The 27608-nt window shown below is 43.1% G+C and overlaps 1 protein-coding gene across 1 annotated transcript in view; it reads left to right on the top strand.

The window, feature by feature from the left end:
* LOC110468287 (kalirin) overlaps positions 1-27608 on the top strand; it is a 405960-nt gene that overhangs the window by 138227 nt on the left and 240125 nt on the right. Inside the window, exon 2 of the mRNA XM_021526058.3 lies at positions 17788-17862. Within this exon, the coding sequence (XP_021381733.1) occupies positions 17788-17862 (75 nt within the window). The remainder of the gene's footprint in view (positions 1-17787; positions 17863-27608) is intronic.

Below are 27608 nucleotides of genomic sequence, written 5' to 3'. Positions count from 1 at the left end.
AATATGCCACACTGAGTTGGGGCATATTGAAGATGATGGGTTTGGTGACCAAGTGTTCCTGCTTTGCAAAAGACTTGTGCTTTTTGCCCCACACGGCAGTTCCTCTCTGCAGCTATGCTGGCAGCCTTCAGGCTCATAGATGGAGGAGTTACCTGCTCCAGTACCCAGGTGATTAGGCACGTGGCTTCATGCTTTATTTTCAAATCTGCTGACTTTGGTACTCAGAAATTTTGTGCAGTCTTTGTCAGATATAAGGAGGAAAAGATTTGGGCTAACACCCACTCTGTGCTTAAATGCTTCTTTTACCAACTAGACTGTATGTTCTGAGGATCACCACTTGCTGTGGTGGGAATTTCAGATCTAATGAAATATTTGAAAGCTCAGAAGATTAAGAATGTGTAAACACACTTCTGAGAGAGTCACCTTTTTGAAGTGTTTAGTAAAAATACCCGTAAACATCTGCAGCGTGGAGGATAAGCGTCTGGTTGGGTCCTGGTCTGTGTCAGGGGAGGCCAAGCAGTGCATGGCACAGGGCTTTGTGCAAGGGACAAGGGTTTATCCTGAGCCTGTGATAACCCCCTGCATTACCCCAGGGAGAGACTTGGCTTTCCCATGCCTGTCCCTTCACCCACACAGTAGATTTGCTTTACTGCTCTCCATGGTGGCTGCTCCAGAATAGGAGAAACCCTGCTCAAATGTGCATGTTGAATGCTCAGGGATGACTCAGACAAACTGGTTTTCTTTCTGAATGCAGTATTAGCCACTCTGACTTCTCACTTCCTTCACTAAATATTTGCACTGAGTGCTGGGTTGCAACTGAAGGTCTTCACTGGGTTGAAACAGGGCAGTGGGGCAGCTGGGAGTAGCTCTCTCTGACCACCATGTGCTGGAAACACACTGAGGCTTGCACTGATGGTAAATTAGATTACACCCAGTGAAGTTCAAGCAATCAGCAGACTAATTGCTCAAGACTTCACTTGGCAGCAGTACTAATGTGTGGCACTTGAATACTTTCTCACTTTTTTAGAGATGGGCATTTTCTTTCGAGAACAGCTTTATATCTTTGCTTTCTGCCTTTTAACTTCCCTCTGAGCAAAGCATACAGAAAAAACACCCACTTAGCACTGATGGTAAGAAATTTTCTTGGCCAGTAGAAAGACAAGATTCTGCTTCCAGGCTCTGTGGCTGCTCTCAGGAGGCAAGGAAACACGCTGTCCCCAGCATATGGGTGAACCAAGATGCTGGAAGACTGAACGATTTGCTTGCGATCACAAGTTATGTCAGTGGCCAGGATTAAAAACCAAATGTTTCTGGCTAACCCTGGGACCCATTATCCTTCCTCATCTTGGGACCATCAGGGAAAATGTCAGAGCTTATTGGAGATGAGAGCTGGCACAGCAAGACCCCAGGCAGAGCCGCATGGCACTGGGGGAAGATTTCACATATTGGGCCACCTGCAGCTTTTTTCTGCCTCACTGTGACATGGGTTATGTTCTTCACAGGCTTTTAGAGAGGGTACACCAAGGAAGGGAAGGCCATTTCCTTCCAAGGAGTAAAATGGTAGATTCAGTGTTGATTTCTCAAGAGTTTTCTGAAATGAGACACAAAAATGGATCAGGACACGCACTGATGTCTGAGTATCTCCATCATCTGCTATTTTTTTTCAGGATGACAGTTAAATGAATGGTTAGAAACATCCCATGCTTATAAGACAGTAACTGTTTCTTTGGCTAAATTAATTTACAAGAAACTTTGAGTAAGACATACATCCCGAGGCTTTTAGCCAATGGATTGTCTATGATGGCTTTATTGCCAGATTAATGTAGCATACCTCTGTGTTACTCTTAGCAGATGGATATGTGGTCTTTTTTTTCTCATCCTAAAATAATTTAATAAGGGAAAGATAAAAAATGAAATGGGCTTTCAGTATCAATTTAATCTGCAAAGGGCTTTCAATATCAATTTAATCTGCAGCTATCAGTAGTACTGTGCACTAGCCATAGTTGTGTACTCCTTCCTTGATATCCTGGAGGCTCTGCATTGTTGCTAGTGTGCGTAAACACACTGCTGTCATACTTCAGCTCTTTTACATTTAACTCAGTTCTGAATTTTCTGGATTTTTTTTTTTTTTTGTCTGGAATAATTGCAACTTCCCACAAAATGCTGCTTTTGCTTTCAGATACCTGAATTTACTCAACTTAGATTCCAATTAAATGTTATTTTTTCATGAAAATTCAAGTAACTAATGCAACATTCTGTGCTGTAAATGATAAGGCAAATCCATTTCTTCCTATAAAGAATTAAAATAATTTGCAGAGAGACCATGAAAGTCACACAATTGTCGAAGGACGGTTTCAGTGGGGTAAATCTACAATTCTCTGAATACTGTCAAGAGCTGCTCCTGTCTGCATCAACATAACAAAGGACAGGGTTTAATCCAAAGTCTAAAGCTACTGGTATTGTGAGGCCTCAATTTTCCCTCCAGCCTAAAGCATTTCATTGTCTGCCATCCTTCCATGCCATCTGTACAAGGCCCTTCCCCTGACATGGAGCAGCCTGTAGCTCTCCAGTGCTTGGAGCACTGGGAGAGAAGCTGAGCTCTCAGCCTGCAAGCAGAAACGCTGGGTTACCAGTTGGGAACTATTTGCATTCTCAGATGAGGATGACTCAAATAGCACGAGCTATGACTGCTGCTGGGAAAATATCATCTGGAGGACAGAGCGAGCCACAAGTACACCCATTCCTTCTCACTGTGCTTGTTTCAGAGTCCCCTTGGCACTTTATTATGGCAAGTCAGCAGTGGCTTATTGCAGGAGCAGCAGCCTTGCCTTGTGTGAATGTGAGTTTCTAAAATCTGCAGGCAGATTTCATCAGCATGGGCAAGACCTTGGCTAGGGCTGGCTGGGAAAGGATTGGCAATTGCCAGACACTAAAAGGTTGCATGATTGATGGGACTCCTTCGGAGTGAGTATGTCCTAAGCAGCACAATTAGCATTTGAGGCTGCACTTGCTTAGCTTACACCTGAATACATAAAGAGATCCAGAGGACAGAAATACATCTCTCAGCACCGTAACAGCCATAATTGGCCTGATGTTACATTGATCACAGCGCTCCTTAACGATGAAAGCCGGGCGCACTGCTTTCCAAATCTACAATTTTACACTTAGCTAAAAATGTTAGCATTTGGATTTAATTAAACACCCTTGCTTGTCCTTGTTGGAGGGAGATAGCAAAGGGAGGAAAGCCACAGTAAAGCTGCAGGGATGGCCTGGCAGGACTGCCCTTGCAAGCAGGCACCTCCAGCTTATGAAACCAGCATGGAAAGGCCGAGTGTGTAACACTGGCTAATGTTTTGGAACATTCCTTAGAACTCACTAACTCAGCACATCTGCAAATGCTGGCCATGTTCCCAGCCTTTATTTTCAGCCCACTTCTCCTGTAAGCTCTTATGCATTTTCTCTTTGGTTGCCATCATTAACTCCCTAAGGCACAAGGACGGAGGAGGCGAAGTGCAGATCCAGATGGGGTGGTCAACATTAGTGCACCTGTACATGAAGCTTTGTGACAACTGGGTTACAGAGCAAATGTTCCCTCAGTTTGACCTCCACAAACGCCTCAAAGCTAATGCTTCTGGAAACCCTTTGTGAGGCTTGAGTTGACCATCACACTGCGATCCACAGAGCAGCCCTACAGTATAATGTGTTTTTGACTGGTGGCATCCAAAACCATTTGGCACAGGAGCCCGGAGGAAAGAGCTGAATGTATTGGGGAATTAAATGAGAAGCCAAGGCATGGCTGAAAATTTTTGCTGTAGAGAACTCATAGAAGATGTGACAAAGAGTTAGAGGATATGTATGTCAACATGGTAGAAAGCTAATCTGTTCTGTGATCCCTGGAACATCTTGTTTCTTTCATGTGCAGGATAATGGGGCTCAGAAACCTGTTTGCAACATGTCAGAGTTGCTGTGAGGGAAACCTGCTAACCCCTTCTGGGGTTTACAGACATAGAGCTGAGGAATGGTTAAGTTACATGTGAGCACATGGCTCTCTGTAAGCAAATTGGCCATGTCTGTAATGCAGTAATTTGCAGCTGTCAAATAGTTAATGTCAACTCAGCCTGCGGACTCATAAAGTTTAGTTTAACATGCAATTCTTCTCCGACAAGTGTCTATATAAAAATAACACCTTCCTACAGAAATTATCTTCTATCTATGTGTAATCACATGCAAATCTGATTAATTTGCTGACTAAATTAAGGGGAACAGTTTTGAAAAATGGGTGTCTAAAGTTAGGTACATACTATTTATGTTCCTAAATATGCAGTAAAATTTTAAGTGGTACTTGAGTCTTGTCACTTTGAATTGCCCTTGGAGTAGCTTTTAAAATCAGGTTACCTTTCTAGAACCTTGAAGCGCAGAATTAGATAAGTAGGTGTGAAAATATTGTCTTCATTTTTATTCCTTATTATCTCGGTTGAAGCTGGAAGTACACAGCTGCTCCAGGAGCAGGCGAGCAGATTTCTTTTTCCTTCCTCTTGCAATTGTACAAGCCAAAAAGATGACAACTTAACTTCTAGATCCCAGCATGAGTTTGTAGACCTGGTAGTTGGAAAAACAAACCAAACATCTTTTTTACTTGTAAACTGACTGCATTTGATCTGGAAATCATTGAGATGCAATAAACATGAACTCCGTGATTCTGTTTTTATGGAGTCAGTTTTCTGAGTAGAACCACACGTAACAAAACAATCATTATAGTTGAATGGCAATGCTTATGAAAAGGACTGGATTGAAAACAGTGATGACAGAAGCCTTCTGTTTATCCCTGGAACAGCAGTGACAGTGGTAGTGTAAGCTACATCACACTGTTCCCCAAACAGCTGACACCCAAAGGACTAACTTGTGTTATGGCTTCAAGTGCACTATTTTGCTGGATTTCTATCTGTGCTGGGTGCTCCTGACCGGGTGGAGCTCTGAGCTGCAGAGCCACTGAACAGGTACTGGTGACTTAGTGCACTTCACCTTACTGACATTTTTGTAGCTGTGCTATTGCTAAACACCTTTTGGAAGCAAAGGAGTGAGGAGATAGATCAGCTGCTATTGCTTGCTTGGTCTCCACAGACAAGCTCACTGCTGTTCTCTTGATTACTGCTGGTTGTACATAGCTTGGGCTTTTTTCCCTCCCTATCTTTTTATTCTGACATCTGTCTGTTGGATATCAAAGGGCAATCTTTCAAAGCCAGAAAGTTGTATGACTTACAGAACATTTAAGTGATGATCTGCAGAAATGTGGATGAGCTCGCTCTTGGAAGAGGCATTCTGCATTAAAACAGCTCTTTGTATTTGGGCAATAACAAAGATTCATTTGAAAGTATTAGCTACCATCAGGGCTTGACCTCTTCAGAAAGTATTCTTTAGTCAGGGTTTTAAAGTGGATTTGGAAAGATAATTGTTCTTGTCCCCGGGTAGAACCTGGGCAATTTATGTGCTCAGCTGACTTGCCACTTCGGCTTCAATGGATATTTATTCCATGAAGTGCATGGTTGTGCTGTGTGGCAGAGGACGATGGTAATGAGCAGATCAGACACGTGCAGACAGAGATGCTGCTCAGGGTGATACATCCTTAATTGTCAGTAGTCTTATAGCAGGCAGTGTGCTCAGTACTGTAGCATTTCAGTGCAGGGAAAAATAGCACTGTTTATTAATCTCTTTGGTTTTTTCTCTGTGTGTGAGTTCACAAAACATTTGCAAAAAAGCTTCATTCAATGGCCATAAAAAGATTGTTTGTATCACTTAAGCCAGTATACCACTCAGAAAATTGAATTTTGTACATCTCCTGCCTGATCACTTTCTTTCTATAATATTTCAGTATGCATTTTTTGTTCCCAAGATGTCATTATTGCTTTATCCTGCAGCTTTCATTAGTAGCCAGTATCATGTATCTCAGCTTTCTGAAGTTGCCATAAATGGATATCACAACATTTGATAGGGCTTCCTAGGAAAAGTTAGAGACGGGGAGAAGTATTTCCACAGATTTCCATCAGATCACAAGATGCAAGTAGGCATTATCAAGAGGATATTTTTCTGGACTTCTCAGTCCCAAGTAATATCTGAGAACTCTGATGTTGGGCCAAATCCTGCAGTGGGACCCACTGGGTGAGATATAAACCAGAGACCTGTGGAATCATGAACATTTTCCTGCCATGTTCCTCAGGAGGAAAAACTCTGGGTGGAATGCCATAGCTACTTTTCCAGTGCAGTTTTATAAATATCAAGTTTAAAAAAGGCTAATATAAATGTCATGTATCAAATACCTGGCCATGACACCTGCACTCTGCCATCAGTCAACTCCCATGAAATATGGGAAATGAAGTTATGCATCTGTTTGTCACTTTAAGCATTTTGGAGTAAAACTGCTCTCTGTGATGTGTTTGTGCATCCCTACCAGTTCTGCTGACTGGACCCATAACAAAGCTGCAGGATGCAGCCATAAGAAATTGTGAGGGCATCAGCACAACTACTATTTCCATGACTGACACACGTGTGTTGCACCAGCTGGTGGTGGCAGAGGGGTGGAAACAAATCTTCTTAATGTGCACCTGCTAATATAAATTAATTATTATAGTCATGAAGCCAAAGCATGAAGAATCTGCTCTCTCCAGTCCATCTTTCACTCTGCTTTTCTTTGTAAGCAGGCAGAAAAACATCACTGTATTTCTTTCTTTTCCTTTGTGCAGTTAGTTTGCTATTTCTGATTTGTCATCGCTCCTAATGTTTCATTGACTCCTGACTGTGACTTGTTTATTCAAAGCAGTATTAAGTGCCTAAGAGTTATTGAACAACTAACATAATGAACAAGTCATTCCAGCAGCAGAACTGAAGCTTGCAGGAAAAGGTAATGGAAACCCTGGGCTGAGATGTAGGTTGGAAATGCATACATGGTCTGCTCTTCTATCAGCAAAGCTAGAAGCCAAATATAGGAAGGTGTGTGTGGTTGTATGTTTGTGTGGGGGAGCAGGGATGCCTGGCATGAAATGTTTATGCAGGATGAACTCCTGGCTGGGGGAAAAATAAAAAAAATGGTTATTAAAACTGCTGCAGCCAAAGGAGTGAAATCTCACCTGCAGTAGGAGATGTGGAAGAAACTGTGTTTTCTCCTTATCTCTTATTTAATGAAGGTATTAAATGTCCTTAGGTTGACTTAGCTTGGTTTAGATTGGGATCTGCTCCACAATGTTATACTCGAGGGAGGCTTGATAGTCACCTGTAGCAAGGCTGCAATAGGTCATCTCAGATCAAAATATCATTTCCCTATCTTTAGAAACCTATCTAATAAATCTGGTGAACTGTTGCTGGCACATTGAATGTGACAATTTCCTCCTACCTGGAATTGCTGTTTTTTGCAGGGCATGCTGCTCAGTGAAACCACCAATCAGTAAAATCCATTCAGAGGAAGGGAAAATGTGTGTGGGAAAAGGATTTTATAATTCAGTCTGTGAAATTAAAATATCATTGCCAATATATTGCACTTCTGTCACCTCCACTGAAAGAAAAAAATCAACCTGGAAGTGGGCTGGAAAGGGGCCCCAGACTATTTCCCTGTGTTTCAGGGAGGAGTTTGATGGTCATCTGACTCCAGCTGTCCGGGATCTACAGAGCAGCATCTTGTACCCTCTGGAGATCAGTCAGATCTCCTTAACCTATAGCCAGTTATTTGTGCAGCTCTGAGTCCCCCCTTAATGAAAAGAAGGCAATTTGCTGCATTTAGGTGCTAGTATTTTAGCCTGTTCCACACAGAAAGGTATGTTTGGGATGGAGAACATATTCCTGGTTAACTCTGGTATCCAAAATCATAGTCCAATGACTTTAATGGTGGATTTGGCAGTGCTGAGTTAACAGTTGGACTCAATGATTTTAAAGGTCTTTTCCAGTTTCAATGGTTCTGTGATTCTATGATAGATGAGATTGAATGCATACCCTCTGTGTTTGAAACCTGCCCAGTGGATTTTTGTAACTCTACCTTCTGGTGAGTTACATCATTTCTGCAAATCTAAGAGCTGCTTGTCCAGAAAGAGATCCAAACAACTCATGAGGCTTTAATCCCAGTCATCTATTTATATGTGTCCTTAGCTGGAACAAGCTAAAGGAAAACTGCATTTTCAACCTATTGATGATCCTTTTAAATTCAACATTACAATAACATCACAGGTTATTAGCACAAAAATGTCAAGGTTCTTACAGCACTAAGTCTTAGGGCTATAAACATTTATGCTAGCATGCTAAAGAGATTTGGGCATAAGGGGCCATACTGGCATCAGGGAGCAGCTGAAAATATGAGTAGGCTAACATTAGATTAAACAGAGGCAGGCAATAATTTAATTGGCATTTATACGCTGAGAGAAGGAAAAAATAGTAAGTTAAAAAAAGAAATGCAGCTAGGAGCTTTTGGAAATCAGGGAGGTAATTTGCTTTCCAAAATGATTCACAGCATCTCGTGTTAGCTAATTAACAAAACAGCAGGTTTATGAATTTAACTGCAGTGGGGTTAGGGTTCCGTGGGCTCGGTTCTCATCCAGGCATTCACTGGGGTCTGTTCAGCCCCCTCGGTGCTTTTGCTCTGCTTTTTGGCATCTTGGGGAGCCTGGCCTCTTTCAGAGGGCAGAGTTACAAGTGGCTGCATTCTGCGATAGGAGCCAGATGAGGGTGAAAGGGGCAGGTGGAGAGGCAGGAGATTATCCATTGACTGGCATGACTCAGCCATCCATAAAATGATTTTCATTAATGTTTAATGTGTGTCAAAAATGTCAGCGTTCGTAAGAGAGGCAGATAAATTATTTAGTCCTGTAAGTGTCTTGCCTTCCCCCTGCCGCTGATGTATGTAAAATGTTTGCCCTGGTTTTGTTTGGATGTGGGATGCTGGTGGGGGAGTTAAAGGGATTGCTGCTACACCCGGAGCGTTTCCTGGCCAGAGCCCCGGAGGAGCCGCTGCCGCTTCCCAGTTCAGCGCTCGGGCAGAGAGGTCTGGCCAACCTGAAGCCAGCTGCCAGTGGGCTGGCACTGGTGGTAGATTGGTTTGCAGAGGATCAGACCCTGGGAAATTGTTATAAAGACATAAGAGTGGGCTGTGACAGGAGGTCCTGCTCCCCAGGTAAAGGCTGTGGAGGCAGCTGTTGGAATAGCCCAGCATCACAGTGCAGCCCATGAGCCTTTCCCTGGCTCCTGATGGAGCCCCCAAGCTCTGCCTGATGTCAGCTAGAGTGCTTTCTGCTGCTCTTCTTGCTGCCTTGGTTTTGCTGGGTTTGTCCAGAGATGCATTACCCAGAGACGTGCAACTGCCCTGTTTGGATGAACTGTGTCCTGCTCAGGGGTGGGAGCAGCCTCTGTGATCCCACCAGGGCTATGGCTGCTCTCCCATGTATCCCTCTGCAGGGATGGTTTCTACTTTTGCCTGCCCTGTGTCAAGAGCTTAGGGCATGGATCTTGTTTTATCCCTAACCAGGGAATTAATGCACAGGAAGGGAAAACTCCCCTTTGAATTGCAGATTTAGGTTTTCTTTTATTCCTTTTTTTTTTTTTTTTTTTTTAAATCAGCTTCCCAGGATGACACAATAGCTGCAAGCTGAAATCATAAGCCCTGGCAGAAAGAAAGAGGGACCAAAGGAGATGAGCAAAAGCAGAAATGTATCCAGTCAGAAGGGATTTGAGGCAACGTGAGACAGGGGAAATGTAAGCCTAATTAATTGTGAGGTGCTGGTTTGTGAATGTTGAATGAACCACAGTCAAAAACGACTAATTTAAAACCCACTCTGACATTCATATTTGACACAATCTTCTTTCCTGGACAGGGATTTTTCTGAAGGCAGTGATACTTTGTCAATCTGTTTGGATGGGGCATGTTGAACTCTGTCAGAAAAATTAAAAAGAGAAAATGCGGAGTGTTTTTAAACATGGGGGTGGGAAATGCAATTGCCTTGTTTTTTTTAGGATTTTTTTTTCTTTTTTAGGGCAGTCACAGGCTTTGGGACAAGGATTTCAATTGGCCTCTAATTAAAGTTGCTTTCTAAGTGTCTGGCATGAAATCCCCCTGAGAGGCAGATGTTTGCAAAGCACACTTGGGGCACTGGCATATGGTTCCTTTGTATGGCTGGCGTTTCAGCAAAGTGCCTCCTCAATGTTGTACATAATTAGATATTTTATTTTATTTTAGTTTAGTTTTGTCCCGGAGAAGTTACTGATGGCTGGGGACCTCCAGGATGTGAGTAGGAGGCTTTCTGTGATATGGGTGGAAAACCCTCAGTACGTCACTGCTATGTGACAGGTGCTGGCAGATGCCCTTTTGCAGCTTTTTGGGAAAAGCCTGTTGACTAAACCAGTGCCAGTTAAAGGATATTATTCTAACCTACAGAATTTAATAGAGGATGGGACCTGGGGCACCCAGCCTCTACAGCTTCAAAGAGGGCCTGAATCCTTCATGCAGGAGTACATCAGCAGTTCTAAACTTTTTATGGGATTATAAAATTTTGAGGAATGTTTCCATAAGAAACCCAATTGTAATTGAGAGGGGAGTGAAATGAAAAGAAAATATTCATGCACACTTGTCCTGGATGGAGACCATGGCCGTTTTTAAAATGTGACTTCAGATTACAAATGGCCCATAGCTGTTTATTAACACCATAAAAGACTGTTGCATCTGGGTGGTCACTGATGTGCAGAGCAATCTCTAGATCAGAAAAATCTGTAGATGGCAAGAAACTTAACTGCTAAAAGCTCAAGGTGCTGAATATACTTATTTCCCTCTAGGGCAGTACATCTATCCCTTGTACACTTAAGAAATAAAACACAGGATTTTGTGTCAGATGATCTAATTTTTCCAGTTCTCCTAACATCTCCCATTCCTTCCCAGAAAGTCCTTTCCGTGATCACCCAAGCAAGTCTTTCCTACTGTCGATGCCTCATTTTTGCCTGTCTATAAAAGTGCAGTGCAACAGCTCCCTGCCTCAGAGAACTCGGAGAGGTTTTTTCAGACAAAATTAATTCATGTTTGAAAGGTGCTTTTGAGGTCTGTGAACCTGACTGTGCTTTACTAATGTGGGCAGTCGTTATTTCCGTTCTGTAGAGAGGAAAACCAAGATCTGGCACAGTTAAAACAGCTTGTTCAGGATCGTAAAGCAATTTAGAAGCAGAACCACAAATAGAGCCAGTCGTTTGACTAGCAGTTAGATGTGCTGTCCACAGGGCCACCTATAATGTCTAATTATTTTTCTAAGTGTAAGAACTGAAATATCTCAGCCTGATTCCAAAGTCCTGAAGAAAATGAAATGTGCAAAAGATTGACTCACAGCCATTGCATTCTCTTGGCATCTCTATTAGTGTATGTTTAAAATGAAATGAGTAAAATCCCCCATGGATGAAGTTGAAGCAGAGCCTCTGCTGCAGATTGTGCATAAATTCAGTATCCTTGTGATGCTTTGAAAGGTTTTGTGCCACATGAAAAGGCAAAGCCTGGCTGATGGCTTAGGTGGGATGCACAAGGTGGGATGTTTTGGGCTTCAGATGCTGAACACGGGTTATTAGAGGCCACACGTGCACACAGGCAATGAATTTGCTGCAAGGCGCTCTATCTTCCTGGAGGCCTTGCCTAATCTTTGGCTTGATTTCAAGCTGAGGCTACTGTTTAAACGTGTGGACATTCAAAGGCTGTGCTGGGAGGCTCAATGCTGCCAAGTGCCCCGTGGAAGGAATAACAATCTCAACAATTAGCAAGGTCCCCCAAACCCTTACGGGCAGGGGGGAAGGGGCTGTGCTGGCAGGGGCTGTCCCTGTGCAGGGGTTTGAGCAGTGAGAAATCAGAGGGACCCTCCTGTTAGTGTAAAGGGGGAGAAAAACAGCCGGACGTCTGAAGTACACTGGCAAAACTTGGAAGGGGAGGTAGCCTTAGTCCTGCCACCCCATAGATGTGACCAGAAGGATATTTCAGCAAGCAGGAGTGGTGTATAATTAATAAAAAGCACAGTATAAAGAAACACACAGGAAATTCTATTAGTCTTGGACTGAGCCTAACTATTACATATAAACCAAACATTCGTATTTTAATTTTAGAATAAATGCAGCAATGTAATGCGTGTGACTTTGGTCCTAGCTAGGATAAAAATTGTGGCACGTGGTGCAGTGGGATTAATCTTTTGTGCAAGGTTCTTGCAACTTTTGAAGGTATGGCATGGATCTGTGTGTCAGTCTGCATACTGGATCTGGTGGCTGGAGAAACCAAACATAGGATCATGGAGAGGCATAGCCACCATCCTTGCCCCAGGGCTGTGGTGCTAATCCAACCTGCCTTTCACCCTGTCCCTGCCACACTCCAATCTGCAGTCCTAAATGCTTCCTGTGAGATCAGGTATTGCCTTTTATTGGTTATCAAGGAGAAGTATATAGTTCTGTGTTAGTCTTCAGTAATAGTTGGTAATAATATTTACAGCTTAATTTTGTGTTTTTTTTCTCTCTGGTGCTGTCTTTAGATTAAATTCAATTTAATCCTTCCTTCCTTCCTCTGTGAAATCAAAGCCTGCTCTTCTGCTGCCTGCAGTGGGGAGGCATGGCAGGAGAGTCATGCAGGCTCCTGGGGAGCTCAGGACACCAAAATGCTATTTCTTTGCATCAGGGATCAAGCTGTTGTCCACAGAGGAGCAACTGGCAGATGCAGAGTGTCCAGCCTCATTTATCTCTGCCAGATGGTGCTAAAATACTAGTCCAGAGTACATGTTGCTTCTATTCAACCAAATGCTTGTGCCATGCTGTGGCCTCTCTGCCTTTGAACCAATAAGCCTCAGCCAGCAAAATCCCAGAGGCAAAGGCCCCAGCAGCCCTTGGCTAAGCCCCTCTGTGTTGCTTGTGGAAAAGCAGAGAAATCAAACTGGGAAGACTCACAGTCCTGCAGGGATAGACAATAGCTTGTGGGAAGGGGAGGAAGGGGTTAAAGAGGGTTTAGCACACACAAAAAGTAAATATTTGAGGCATAAATGCAAAAGGAAAGAATAATGGAGAGAGAAGGGCAGGAGGAGGAAACCAGAAGTGTAAAGAGAAGAAAAAGAAGGATTATATTCTGCTGGAAAACAAAGGGATGTTTGTATGAGAAAAGCATTGGGGAAATGAGGGTTCAGCTCTGCACAAACTTTCTGTCTGACACTGGACAAGTCAATCTCTCTGTGTCTCAGTTTGCAAAGGCTACAATGGGAATACTGAAGTCTCCTTTGTTCTGCCTCTCTGTGCTCACATCAGACATCCCTTCTGTTTGTGTGCTGTAGAAAGCCAAGACGCTACAGTAGTGCAAAGACAAATAAATTCCACTGAGACTTGGAGGGGGGGGGGAATAAAAAGGTAGGAAGGCAATAGGCTATGATAAACCTGGAAGATAAATGCCCCAAAAGCTGGGGTGTGGGAGTGGGGGTATAGAAATACAAGAGAGGCCTTTACTGGGGGAAGAAGAAATATGGACCAGATTAGTCCTACTGTTGCATCCTGGACTCCAGTGGAGTTCCTCGAGGGATGGGTTTAGCCCAAGGAGTTCAGTTTTGTTTGGTTAAAGAAACTTTATGCCAAAGTTTTTAAATAGTCAAATCTGTTCTGAGAACTATGAGAATGTGGGCTGCCTTTCCTGAAACATTGCATGGGACTTGGGATGAACAACTCTTGCTGAAGGCATCAGGAGCCAAGTGATTAAGCCCCATGCAGTGCTCTGACAGGAGGCCTTCTTGCCTACGCATACTTTTTTTAAGTATAGAAAGTATTTCCATATTTCCAGCAGCTGATCTTTATTTGAAGCCAAGAGCTGCATTTTTCAGATTAGAACTGAAGCTTTTCTAGGAAAAACCACTCTGGAGCAGACCATTGATCCATCTAGCCCAAGACGGTGTCTCCAGCAGAGACCCTGCACTCTGCTTTGAGAAAGAAATTCTAAAGCTCACAGGGCTCTCTCTGGGGATAATTTATTTTTCACTCCAAGAAAAGAGTTTGGCTTTCACTTCAAAGTCTGTAGGCTTACATTCTTTCCAAAACTCTTGCTTATTTTATTAATCTTTACGGTTCTCTGGAGATGTTTATTGTTTGCTGATCTCCAACCTGTTCAGGAAGCCCCTTGAGCTGCTGACTTCCATGTTCTTCAGCAGTGAGCTCTCCAGGCCAGTTGGGGCACTTGTGCAAGGGAAAAACAAATTTTCTCAATTTCAAGATTGCTGCATTTATCATGGAAGCATGCCTTAAGCTTCTCAGCTCACCCATCTGGCTTCTCATTACAGCATCTCATCTAAAACTGTGAGCTGCTTCTGCCACCCAGGGAATCCCTGCTAGGAGATGTTCTATGCACGTGAGATGCTGCTCTGCCCTGAAATGTGAATCAGCCATGCTGAGGATCCACTCTTAATTCTTCAGTGCTTCCAAGAACACGTTATTCTGTCAGCTGCTCAGGCTGTCATGCTGTGCTTCCCTCTTGGGTCACTGGAGTAATAAATGTTTGTGGCCAGTCATAGTGTCCCTTCTCCATGGGTAGCACACTAAGGCAGGATGTGATGAAGGTGTGAGGGGCTGCAGGGTGACTGGGTCACAGCACCATGCTCTCTGTGCCTCTCTTTTGGTAAAGAGGTGATTGCAGTGCTCGAGCCTCTTGCCAGACCATGCAGGTAGAAAGCAAGAGGGTCTCTGTTGTGTAGACCCACGTTTATGAGGATGGCGAACCAGCAAACCAATGAATGGGCAATGTCAGGATGGCTCAGCCTGCCCTTCCTTCATCCCTCTGTCTGTCTGTGTCCATCTTCTGCAGAAGGGCTGTCTGAGAGGAGCAGCAGAGAGGTGTAGGACAGGCTACATAGCTTTTGTGTGCAAAAGCAGCAAAATGAGATGGTGCTCTGCAGACATGGCCTTGGATCCAGCATGCAAACAAACAAAACAAATGTATTAGAAACAGCTGGAGAAGAGGATGAAAATGAGCATCATTAGGGATATGCTTATAATAACTTCTGAACTGGGGAATGCATCATTGCTATGCTGGCCCCTCTTGGAGACAGATTGGCTGTTGCTTTTGGAGTCTTTATTGGAGCCATTGGTTTTCCCATTTATGCATACCCTGCCCCAGCTCTTGCTGGAAACTTGACAACATGCTCTGGGATGTAGCCTCCAATGCAAGGATTTTGTCAGGAACTGGAGCAACCTCTGGAAGCACCGTCTGTGGATGCATGTGTGGGTCATGAAGTGCGACTTGGTTAAGTACTGTGCATTGCTTTAGACATTGGTCTGACATTCAGAATTTCCTTCTTCATCCCAAGGGAAATTTTGCTGCTCTTTGGACTTTTTGTTTATTCCATGGTACAGTTTTTTAATTCATTTATCATTTACTTTGGAGTGTGTCTTACCTGTCCTGGGTGATATTGAGAAAGGGGAAAGTACCTGCTGCAGCACTGTCCCCACTCAAATCCTTCCTTGCCTCTCCTCTGCAGATTCAGGACATGGGGACTGTTACCAGAGAGCCCCTTGCCTGCAGCCTGCCCTGCTACAGCTCAGGAGATCACCATCTTTTAAAGTCATACATTTTTATCCTGGTCTCCATGTATTTCCTCTGTGAAATGAAGTCCTTCCTTGCAGGAGTGTGTCTGAAGCTGGCCTTCAGCCCTCAGTATAGTGGGTTCTTGCTAAGAAGTCCTTACAGTGTGGTTTACATACGTCCACTGGCTTTTTTAGCAATGTTTACAAAGATTTCAGTTGCAAAGTTGACTTTGTCATTTTCCTGACAAATTTAACAAATACTGGGGAAAACTCAACTTGCCTTGACACTTGCAGATCTTACACCTGGATAAATTTGGCCCAGTGCTCTACTTGAATGTCTTCAGACCCTCATGATGTGTCTTGCACATTGGCTGTTCCCATTTGCTTCATGGGATGAAGCAAATGGGATGAGATGCTTATATACAAAGCTTCTTAAATTCCAAATGGTGCCTGTGACTGAGCACTTCCTACCTTTGATGTGAGAACTAGCCACAGCCTGACATCTGAGGGGTTATTCTTGTTAAGAGGATAAGTTAATAGCAAAGTCTTATATATTTAACACAGAGTGCACAAAGTCCTGCTTACTTGAACACAGAAAGAGTTCAGCAATCAGGACGTATTTCCCTGGTCCCAAAACATTTTATTGACCCAATGCACACTTTAGGCATCCTCTGGGACTGTGCTTCAGTGCCTGTTCAAATTGCAGTTACATTGGTCTTGGCCTTACATGGAATTACCTCACTCCTTTGAGTGCTAGTTTTCACTAGCTTAAGGCTTAGCTGGTGAGCTTACACATCTCCTGGGGCTGAGTGTCACAGAGGTGACACCTGAGGGTAACTGGGGACACAGAGAGGTAGCTGTAGCCTTTAGTCACCAGGAAGGGACATATTTACATGTACAAGACAACCTTGTTGCACAATCTGACTGACTGGCAAAAAACAGTAACTCAATCATAATAATACTTAACACTTGTAGATTTGCTGCAGGTGAAAATGGATGTTTTGGTCTTCATTCTGTCTGTTCCAAATGTCTGTATGGATTGAGCCACTTTGCCTTCACAAGCTGCATGTTGGCAGCAATAGATGACAATGTAAAGGGGGAGCTTTTATCCCCAGTCTTACTTTCACACCCAAACGGTCAGGTACCATCTGCTGTGTTCAGCAAGGAGGGTGTGATGGCTGCAGCAATGTTACGCTGTTTCTAGAAAACTGCTTAGTGAGAAGAGTTTCTTACCCTGGCACCATCTCAGAAGAATGGTGGTTGCCGCCTGCTTGTGAAAGGCAGAAAGTTGAAATACAGGGTTTCAAATGTGTTATATTCTTTGGTGAGCTGGAACAAATCTAAGGCCATATGGAAGATCACTTGTCATGATGGCTATTATTCATTACCCAGAGATGGATGAGTTGTTTTTCAGGGGAACTGCAGAGGTATCCTTCAAACCCACCTTTTCTGGGAATAGCAGTGTCTAGTTTGCTCTGGGATGATCCCTTACTGCTGGTCTTTTGCAGAGCAGAGAGGTGTTGCTGGAGCCTGAAACTGTGGGCAATTCTGTTCCCAAGAGAGTAAAAGTCTGTGATTTCTTGGGTGAATATTTAGGATACATGAACTAATTTGGCACTTCAGGGAAGGCAAATGGCCTGTGCAGATATGCTTCATATGTAATCAAACAACATGAATTCCCTGAGAACGTGCTGGGGCTTCAAACCACTCATAAGGAGTGTGTTCTCCCTCTGAGTGTGGTCCCACCTTGAGCCGCTGCATCCCAGCTGTGCTGTGCACAGCAGAAAGGGGCAAAGGGGAAAAGCCCTTTTTAGGCCAACCCCTGTGCAAATCTGTCTCAGAGGGCACACCGGTGCAACACATGAAAATGAGGTTATAAAAATTTGGGCTAAAGAACAAGAAGGGCACATGCTTGAAGCCTTCTGAAGTGGTCTGGTTTTACTCTGTAGGGGTTGAACCCTTCTGAAATTGGGTGATGATACTCTATGTATTGTGGCTGTCTCATGCAATGTATGCTCTGAGAGGAAATTTGTTAATTTTTCAGAACTTCTGAAAGATATTTAATTTTTTTAACAAATGTATCTCTATTGATGTTAATGTTGTTTGTTTAGCAGCCATTTGGGTCTCTTTGTTGGTGCTTTTATGTAATTTATAGCCTTTCTCCAGTCTGATTTTGAGAAACGTGGCATGTCCATGAAGCTGGGAGCAAGAACATGCTCTCTTTTAATGTGACCTTCCTGTTTTTCTGTTTCACAGGTTCTTTTCGAAATGATGGTTTAAAAGCTGCTGATGTCCTTCCTATACTGAAGGAGAAAGTGGCCTTTGTGTCAGGTAAGCACATCTTTCCTTGATCCCTCCAGCCCATTGTGAGCACTGTCTGCCTCATCCTGGTCCTTATGATGCTGCAGAGTTTCAAGGGACCAGCTTCATGTTTGAATTTGGTAGTACCTAAATTATCTCTTCTGCTAAGAAAAGGGCTGTATGTGAACCAGGACTATCCAGTATTATTCAGAGCACTGTAAACTGTAAAATGTTAACTTTCTTTATATTCTTAGACAAGGGCAAATGAGCAGCACAGGTAGGATGAAGGGCAGCTGCTTAGTTCCAGCCCAGATATAGGCTGTCTCAGCATGAAGGACAATTCAGGGATCCTGCTTTTGGTTCAAGGTCAGTGAATAATATTAAATTCCTGTATGTAGGAAGTACTCAGGCCTATAAATCACTGCTGTTCCATTTACAGTCCCAATCAGCTTGCAGTTAAAAGTACCATTGATGCTGCATTTACATAATAACTCAGATGCTCAAACTTCTCCTACCATTCTGTACAAAGATTTACAGCCTTCATTCAGAAGACAAATCTCAAGGATCTGGGGGTGGATGAGGACTAGACAATATGGAAGAGGCTTTGAGAATAGCTTGGATGATATTGCTTCTGGTGTGAATTACAACTTGTCAGTGAGAGGGGGAAGAGAAAGTCTGAAGCAATCAGAATCTTGCATGAAGTGACTCAAATTGGCAGCATAAACCCAGGGTATTTCCAGTGGCAGCGTTTCTGATGATAACAAACCATTCAGGCTGCTTGCAATGAGAAAACCTCCATCAAGAATAGCCGGCTCCTCTTGTTTACAGCCTTTGCTTTTTTGTTTCCCTCATCTCCACAGTAATGCTGACTGCAGAAGGGAGGAGATTGCAGCAAGGCTGTTTGGTGCCTGGACTCTTTCTCCCTGGCTCTCTCCACAGGAGCTGAGCCCCCAGTCCCATGAGGATGGGGTTCATCACTGTGCTGAGCCATGGAGGTATCATCCAGGCAAGAAAAGCTTTCGCCTCTACTGATAGCTGCTGTGAGATGTCTTCCCATATTTTAACAGTTAAATGGCCCACAGATCTCAAGTCCAGCTGTGACTCAGGGAAACAATTTGAGGATCTATAAATATTTACTAGATTTTTTCAATGATTACATGAAAATCCAGGAGATTGAGGGAAGCTTCTGAAACATCAGAAGTCTTTTGTGAAAACCCAAGACTATCTCAACAGTACTCACATGTGGGAGTACTTTATCTTGCACTGAAGTCTCACTCTGAATGTCCTGAAATGTTTTACATGGTTGGCTTTCACTGTTCCGAAGAGGGAAGCACTGTCATAAAAACACAGCATACCTGCACACTTGTTTGAGACACAAAAGCTGCACCGGGTGCTCTGGGGAAGTGAAGGGGAGGAATTTATGCAGGGACTGTACTGCAATTTAGTTCTTGGCTCCTGCTCTTGCTTTGCATGGAAATGATTGCTGGGTCATTTGGTAATTCATGGAATATTTATTAATGACAACCTGTCTGGATTGTTTATGTAGCCCCTTCCACTGATGGTGCCTGTGTTCAGCTCTGAGCCAGAGGGTCTCACATCAAATCATCAGCTCGTTAGACACTGTCCTGTGCCAAGCCTGCCTTGCGGAGGGGGGTGTTAAATAAGCAGCGCCAGCACAATCCCCCAGGCTTTCACACCGTGATCTGCTGCAGGCAGGGTACAGCTTGCTCCATATAGACTCACCAGCCTCCAGACTTAGATCTGCTCAAAATGTGCTGTTCCTGACTCAGCTAGAGGTTCTAGGATTTACACCTCTTCATGGTCTCCAAATGCAATGACTACGGGCAGCAGCTCCCTTTGCAGGCAGAGCACTGAGTTGCTGGTGTTCACGGCAATAACCCCAGCATCCCCTTCCAGCCCACAGTGTAAACACTGCCCAGTGTTCCCCTGGACTGTTGCAATAAAGCAGATTAAGAAAATTATTTTAACATTTCAGCTGATGGCTGTCTTCTTTTTAATTAAGATTAAATAATTTCCTAGAGTATGCTTTGAGCACAGAAGAGAAAATGTTTGACAAAAAAGAAAAATACCTAGATTTTCCAAGACCAACAACAACAAAAAAAAGTTCTATAGTTAGCACAGACTCTGAGGGCAGGCTGTGTTTTAATCATGCTTCCTTGAGGAAAAGGAGAGTTTTATTGGATCTTCTTCAGTGTTTAATACTACAGTTAATTTTAACGATAACAGTACAGTAAAGTGATCAAGGGGGTTCTCCTTATACAAGCAGAATTTATTAGCACACACAAAAACTCTCAGCTGAACATGTCAGTTAGAGTTTATTGCTTTTCTCAGCTGTGGCTCACCACCTTGTCTGTGATTCAACAGGAAAATTGCAGAGAACACACAAGACCCTTCAGGCAGGGGCTACACTTTTCTTTATGTTCCAGTGTGGTGGATACTCCACACCTGGACCCTGCCAAAGGGCAGAACAGGCAGGCAAGGCAGAGCAGCTGCTGCCTGCTCCAGAGCAGGCACAACAGGACCTGCCTGCACAGCCGTGGCATCTCAGAGGAGCACTCAGGCTCTCACAAGTGCACTTAATTTCAGGGTTGACATACAGTTTAACTGTCTGGGCATGGATTCATCCAGCCTAAGTGCTGTCTGGGGCTCTGTGCCTGGCACTTCCCCTCAGCTGCCTGAGCCGGCAGTGAGCAGCAGACGGGGGCTCTGCATCTGCATCCCTGCACCACAGGAAAGTTGAGGGGTAATGGATAATATCAGGATTTTTTTCCTGGAACTGGTTCTTGGTTTCTTCCAGTGATCTCATCTATGAGCTAGAATGAACCTGAGCAAAGTTCACATGTGTGTCTAAAGAATACCTGAAAGTCCCATTTCACAGTTCCTATGCAGAGCGATGGACTGAGCAGTTGTGGGTGAGGTGCATCCCAGCCATCACTGATTGCTTCCATTGCTGACCTCCTGGAAGCAGATTAAGGGGCTGGCAGGGGGGAGGCTTTGGCCACCTGCTTGTTGTCTAAACTCTAATAAAATCTTGGCTTTGCCTGGGTGGTTCAGTGTGTTGTTTCCAGCAATGGAATGGCTTTGGGAGCCATTAGGGAATGATTTTTGTATTCTGAGAGGAAGATGAACACTGAGGAGATGAAATAAAACGGGTTGTAGATTATTTTAGGTGCTTTTTTTCAGTGAGAGGTGGTGAAATATTTTGGAAACTGGGCTTACAGTCTTTCTTGGGAAACAGACGCTGTTTTAGAAGAGTGGTGTAAATTGGGGCGTTGTTCAGCTGCTTGATTATATTTATGGTAGATTTTCTATTGATCAGGGCAGTATGGAACGAAGCGTATGAACTTTCAGGGAAGGGAATTTGTTACCATGCTACCTTCCCATGCATGGAAATTTTCATGCACTTAGGCTATAAAAAGCTTGGTAGTTGACTGATGTCATGGGTCTTGTTGAAAGCATTTCCCCACATCCCACCCAGAAGAGTTTCTCAGGATCCTTCGCGGTATTTCCGCTCCCTGGAGGGCTCGGAAGAGCGGTGGCGCGTGGGCTCCCGCTGTCACCCAGGTACTGTCTGCTCATCTGCCGAGGCAGGAGCACAAAGGAGGAGGCTGGCCATGTTTCTGAGGGCGTGCTTGAGCGCAGAGGAATCAGCAGCAGAAGGGTGTAATAAGCTGGTGAGCTGCTGCAGCTGTGACAAGCAGAGCTCCCAGCATGTGTCTGCAAAGCTGGAAGTTTTCCCGTGTGCTTTGGGCACCAAAAGGGCACAGAGCAGGGAGGAGTGGAGGCACTAACAGCTCAGCCATCTCCATCCTTTGGTAGCCCACTGTCACCAACCCCTCATCTCAGGAGGAGCCTCATGATCTAGGTTGCAGCAACATCTGAACCTGACTGAGAGCCTTAAGGAAAAGGCTCTCAGAGATTTCCTGAAAGGTCTTTCAGAGAAGGAATTTCAGGTAAATAGATCTGAAGAAAGGACAGCTTTACAATTAGGTTCCACCAATTTTAGGCCAGCAGGATGAATGAAAGAGGAAAGCTCAGAGAAGAAGACACTGGCCTTCCCAAGGACACCACAGGTCACAGTGCCAGAGATACCACATGTGGAGGTGCATGTTTTTTTCTTTTTCTGCAGTAGATGCACTTCACTCTTCAGAGAAAGGGTTGAAATGAGACCCTCAGTGCCTCTGGGAACTGAAAGAGTTCACATCCTGGTTTCAGGAGGTCACAAATACTGATTTGTGGACATTGGAATTTGTATTGGGTTGGGAATAAAATTAACCAAAATATCTAAATTTTGGGTGATGTAAACATTTTGTATTTGCACAAAAAGTTTTGATTTAAAAGTTTCCATTCTCCTTTTCCTTTGGAATGGAAATTTTAAATGAAACACCAACAATTCTTCTACATTTTGTTACAGAAAGATATCTTCTTTTTTATACCATTCCCTGTAGTTTGAAAGCAACAGAGTTCAAAAAAGGGAAATCTGCTATTAAAAAAACATAACATTCCTTGCTCTTCTGCTTGTCTCAAATGATAAAGAGAGAGTGTGTTATCAGGGTGACTCTGTCCTCTCTTTGTTTCTCCTTATTCTGTACAGATTCTAGTGCTGTGCCCCGGGGTGTGGGTTTGGAGTGTCTGTCTGTACCACTATCAGCAGTGACTGGCATTGCCATATGCTGCCCAGTATACATTTAAAATTAAAGTACCGCCCCAAAATACTTGCATAAAGCAGTGAAAATTAATTACAAAACACAAGAAGTTGTCTCTTCAAATCCATAGTGGCTTTGGGTGATTGCAGAACAAATCTACTTGATAGGAAAAGGGATCACTCAGTGGCTGCTCTGGGCATCCCATCTACAGCCTCTGACTTGCTCTGCCAGGAGATCTTCTGGTACGACCAATTCACCTTGTTTTTGGAGTCATAAACCCTAAATGTAATGTCATGAGAGTTTGACATTAGAATTTGATTTGGGGAATTGACTCTGAGACATGGATGCTGCAAAGAGCAGCACTGTGGATGATCAGGCCCTGGTGATTGCACTGCAGCTGTGTTAATTGGCTTCTTGTGGGAGCTTAAATTTCCATCACTTGCACTAGGATCTCCTGATTGGCACCAACTGAAGTGGAGGGTGGTCACACAGCTAATCCTATGTGCAACAAATTAGTCTATCTTGAAGTTGCAGGAGTTTCAGTACAGAAGTCTGCTCACAGTAAGTCCAGTAGCAAGCAGACTCTCACAGAGCTCAGCTATGACAGAGAAAGGAATGTTATTTTAAGACTCTGGACACCAATTCCTTGCTACTTTCCTTTCCTAGGAAGTCTGTCAATTAGATTTAGAAATCCAGAGTGTATTGTTTATCACTGTGTTGAAGTGCCTGACATCAGCTGAGCTCCGTCTGTCTCCTGGTTCTCTTCATTATAATTCATTTTTTCACCATATTTTGGACTGAAATACCTGATGAGGATTATTTCAGCTCCTCTGGAAACTCACTTATGGTCTCAGCAGACTCTACAGCATCAAGATTGATCAGCTTATGATCTGCAGGGTCAGATGAAGTGGCACATTCACTTGAACTGCAGTAGACATCTGAACAGGGGCCAGAGACACCGTGTGCTGCTCCCGTTTCCGTTGCTGCTGTGCTGCAGGATGTCAGACAAGGTTCTTGGGAGCCTTTACATGTGTGGACATTTGCCTGTGTCTCTGGCTAATCCTTGTGAATTCATGCTTATGAAGGGAGTGCAAAAGGAAGCAGAGGGTTTGAAACCCTTAAATGTGGATCTCTGCAAGCAGGTAAGGATCATGGTGGAAGGGCTGATAGAACTGGAGAGATGCAGCTTGAAAACAGAGCTTGATAAAATCATTATCTGCTGTATACAAGAAGTCTGCATTAACGGAGACTAATGATTTCCTGTCCTCAACAAGACTACACATAGCTGGAATTTCAGTTTATTGTGTATTAACAGGGATGGCTGTGCCTCAGGACACAGATTTTGAGATTGGTAAAGCCTGTACACAGAGTTCATATCACTGACACTTTTGGATGGCCAACTTCTTGTCTTACCTGTAGGGCCAGTATAGGCAGAAACACTTGGGCCCACCACTAAGAGGTGTTCAGGCAACTGCCAGAACAGGGCTCTTGTCACTGGAGTCTCCTTCCTCTTGGTTGTAGGCTTAACTGGAAGTGTTTATTAGAAGGCTACTAACTGTGCTGCCTGCCTGCATGCAGGTTTTCTGAGCTTTCTTTAAGGTTTTCTTTTAATGTGGTATGTATGCATCACAAGGTCTTGTGCCATTACTGCAATGTCCCCTGGATGATTTGTGGAGGAAGAATTATGTGCTCTTACTTCTGGGAATAAACTCTGAATTTAGCCATGGATGGGAGAAAGGGAGATATGAAGAACTGGCAAGGAAGCCACTGACAGGAAAGGCCATCAACAAAGGATTTTGTAGGAGAAATGCAAGGCATACATGGCTAAATATTTGTTCTCAGTGTACTCTGTACCCTGAAGAACATGTGTTTTTCTAACTCTTTTTTTTCCAGAGCACTAATAACCAGACCATCTGTTTGCCTCTCTAAATCAGAGCAAAGCTCATGAAAATCCAACTTGAAAAACAGTAAGAAATTATCAGCTGTTTGTTTTAGCATTTAATAACTGTAATTAGCAAACCTAATGACATGTTTGATTATTTCATCACAGTTCTTCGAGTCCAGGGGGAGGCAGGAGATGGGACTTATTGATTAGAGCAATTGAGACTCCTGGCTTCCTTCTAGTTTTTATTGTCCTTTAAAACAATGTGCTGAGTAGCTCTCTGAAGACTGTGCATGTACAATTGGTGTCAAGAGTATGACTGACTTGGGCAGGATTTGTCTCCCTGAGTGGATTAGTAACAAGCAGAGTCTCAAGCACTGTGAAGCTCCAACACAGTGGATCAAGTCAGAAAATCTCATTTCTCTTCCTGGTTCTTTAAGTGACTCACTGTGGCATCTGGGTTCAACTTCTTCCCCTCTTTACTTTAATATTCTCTTCAGTAAAAAGATAATAACGAAAAGGAATGGTATAGACAGACTCCCTGCACAACCAATGCCAGAAGGTTTTTTTCTCTTTTATTGTGTGTTGCTATTTCTCAGCAAGCTCCATTAGAGGAGATGAGCATCCTTATGTAGGCCTGTTTGATGGTGGTAATATCCCCTTCAGTCTTCCTAGAAAAGCAGAGATTTTGAGCTACAAAATGTAACAAAAACTCTGCATATTATCAGTATTTAAGAGATTAAACCAGTTCCTGAACTCTGCAAGTCGGATGGTGAATTAAACATAATGGTTTGTTCTAGAAAAAAAATTAATTTTTCTTTATACAGGCTCTTAGTAAAATTGTAAATTATGTAGGCATTCATAAAAATTAGGGATTTCTCAGTAATTAGGATTGCATGGACTTGAAGGAAGCAATTGAAGAATTCTATTATGTATGATGTATATGTAATAATTTCACTCTATTGCTCAAAGCCTAGAGCTGCACTTTTATGACAAATGAGAAACATTTGTTTCTAAACTTAACATATCTTGATATTTTACCAAAGTCTCCTTGTTTCTGTGTGCTCTAAGGCTAGAAGGAATTAGTCTGGGTGTTTATTTCTCCTTCCATCATCCAGAAACATCCAGCTGGGTCATCATGTAACCTTCCTCCTCCAGTGAGAATTAACCCATTTTCTCTGGTCTGTCCTGGTAACTTCTAACCCTGTGCCCAAGCCTTATTTATCCTGCTCCCTGAGGACAGTTTAGATGAACTGTTAAGGGATAGTCTTTATCCTGAAGCAAAGACAGGAATGTTCTGGATCCTATTTTCTTTTCTGTAGCTAAAATATTTGGGTTGCTGTTACTGAAAGGATCAAGAAATTTCTGACTTAATGTTTTCAGCCTACCAGAATTTGCACAGGTTTCTGTTTATTTATTTTGTAGAGCTCGCTTTGGTGGAATGGTAGGTGTTAAAGGAGTCCCTGACCAGAAACACAATTTTTGGTTTACAAAGCCAAGGTGAATGGGCAGCATCAGAGTGATTAGTGCTTCTGGGCTGTGGGAAGCTCATGGCCCTTTCCAGGTGTTTCATATCCTCAGAGAGGATTATAAATGTGGGCTTGGACGTCTTCTGATCTCAACTCTTAGTGCTTTTCCACGTTGTACAAATATTTAAATTACTGTGAATGAAGGAGAGAGAGCCTGAATGATTAGCGTGTTCTTCTGGGATGCAGTTCAGGTTAAGGTCTCTGCTTCAGCAAATATCTGGAAGCTTTTGAAAACTTTGGTTACATCTAGATATGATGGGAAATGTTTCAAAACCTTCAAAAACTTTCTGTCTTGAAAAAATATTTCCCTCTAGCTTTAGTTATTTGCATTGGTTTGCCATTCTATAGGCTGGCTTGCTTTTCTGTTGGACACATATCATGCATGATATAATGGTTTGGCATTGATGTGGTGTGTGAAATAATCTCAACAAAGGGAAAATGTACTTAAAATGAGGAAGCTTTTTGTCATAAAAAGGTCTGAACATTTAGTTGAATTTATTTCCTTGTAAATGGAATCCTTTTTTACATTATGCCCTCATTTTCATACTATGTGGCAGAGGCATGGATCTGCCAAGGTGACACAGAATTCCAATGGACCTTCCTCACCTTCATGGTGTAAAGCCAAAGGCAAATAGAAAGCACAGAAATTTCAGTGGAGATTAGGGAGGGCAGTTTTTGTACTCCATGTGTACCCCTGTCTGCGTGAGGGCTCAAAATAAAGATGACATCTGTTGTTTGCCTCTCCATTTGTATTCATGGACAAATCAGACACAATCTGGCTCCACTGGAGACTTGCACAATGTAACCCTTCAGGTGCATTGCATCCACTGGAAACCATGGGTACCAGTGGTGTCTCCATTTGTATAGATGAAGTTTGTGTAAGAGACTCTGTCTTGTACAGTCAGCAGTGCTGTAGAAGACTCTTTAGACAGATCTTAGCAATTAAAAATTATCTGTATTTTAAGTAAACTTATATATAGTAACAAGAATGTGCCAGTAGCACAGACTGCAGGTGTCCCAAGTTCTTAATGAGGGAGCACAGTGTGGATCAGTGCCAGAGATGTTCATGTCCTTGTGTAGCTTTTTCTTCTTGTTGGCCAAGAAAATTAGCTCAGAAAGCACATGGGTTTCCTTTCTCAGAAGTGATATTTCTGTTAAAGGGATTATACTTTCCATTGAGAAGTGCAAACTCATGTGCATTTTTTCAGCTTGTTTGCAAAGTCCTTGCAGTTCTTTGCTAGCTTTTTGAGCTGTAGTTTAGCTGTAACTTTTCCCTAGATAACAGTGCAAACATGTATCTAACAACACAATTCCTGGAAGAAATCCTGAGATAATACGTAAAGAAAGAACTGAACATTGAATGAAGTACTAGAGTTCAGTTTCACTCTTCTTAAACTTTATTTACAGGAGAGAATAAAATAAGGTGCTGCAGAATAGATTGTTTGCCCCTGTATTTGTGGTTGTATAGTTCAGAGTAGAGCGATTCCTTTATGGATAATCCTTTAGACAATTGTTGTAAAAGATAAAAGGCAAGACATGGACAGTTTAAAATAAGTGATTTTTAAGACAGGAAATCTGCAGGAAACGCCCCCCCCCCCCCCCCCCCCACAAATACTCTGATTGCTAGCAACACTTTATGAATGAAAAGCTTAGAAGACATGAACTTCTAATTAAAATTTTAATTCAAATTAAGTACCT

Source organism: Lonchura striata, chromosome 8 (genome assembly GCF_046129695.1).
Source record: "Lonchura striata isolate bLonStr1 chromosome 8, bLonStr1.mat, whole genome shotgun sequence".
Taxonomy (NCBI): domain Eukaryota; kingdom Metazoa; phylum Chordata; class Aves; order Passeriformes; family Estrildidae; genus Lonchura; species Lonchura striata.
The sequence above is the reverse complement of the archived record's forward strand: the minus strand, read 5'-3'. Positions and strand labels throughout refer to the sequence as shown.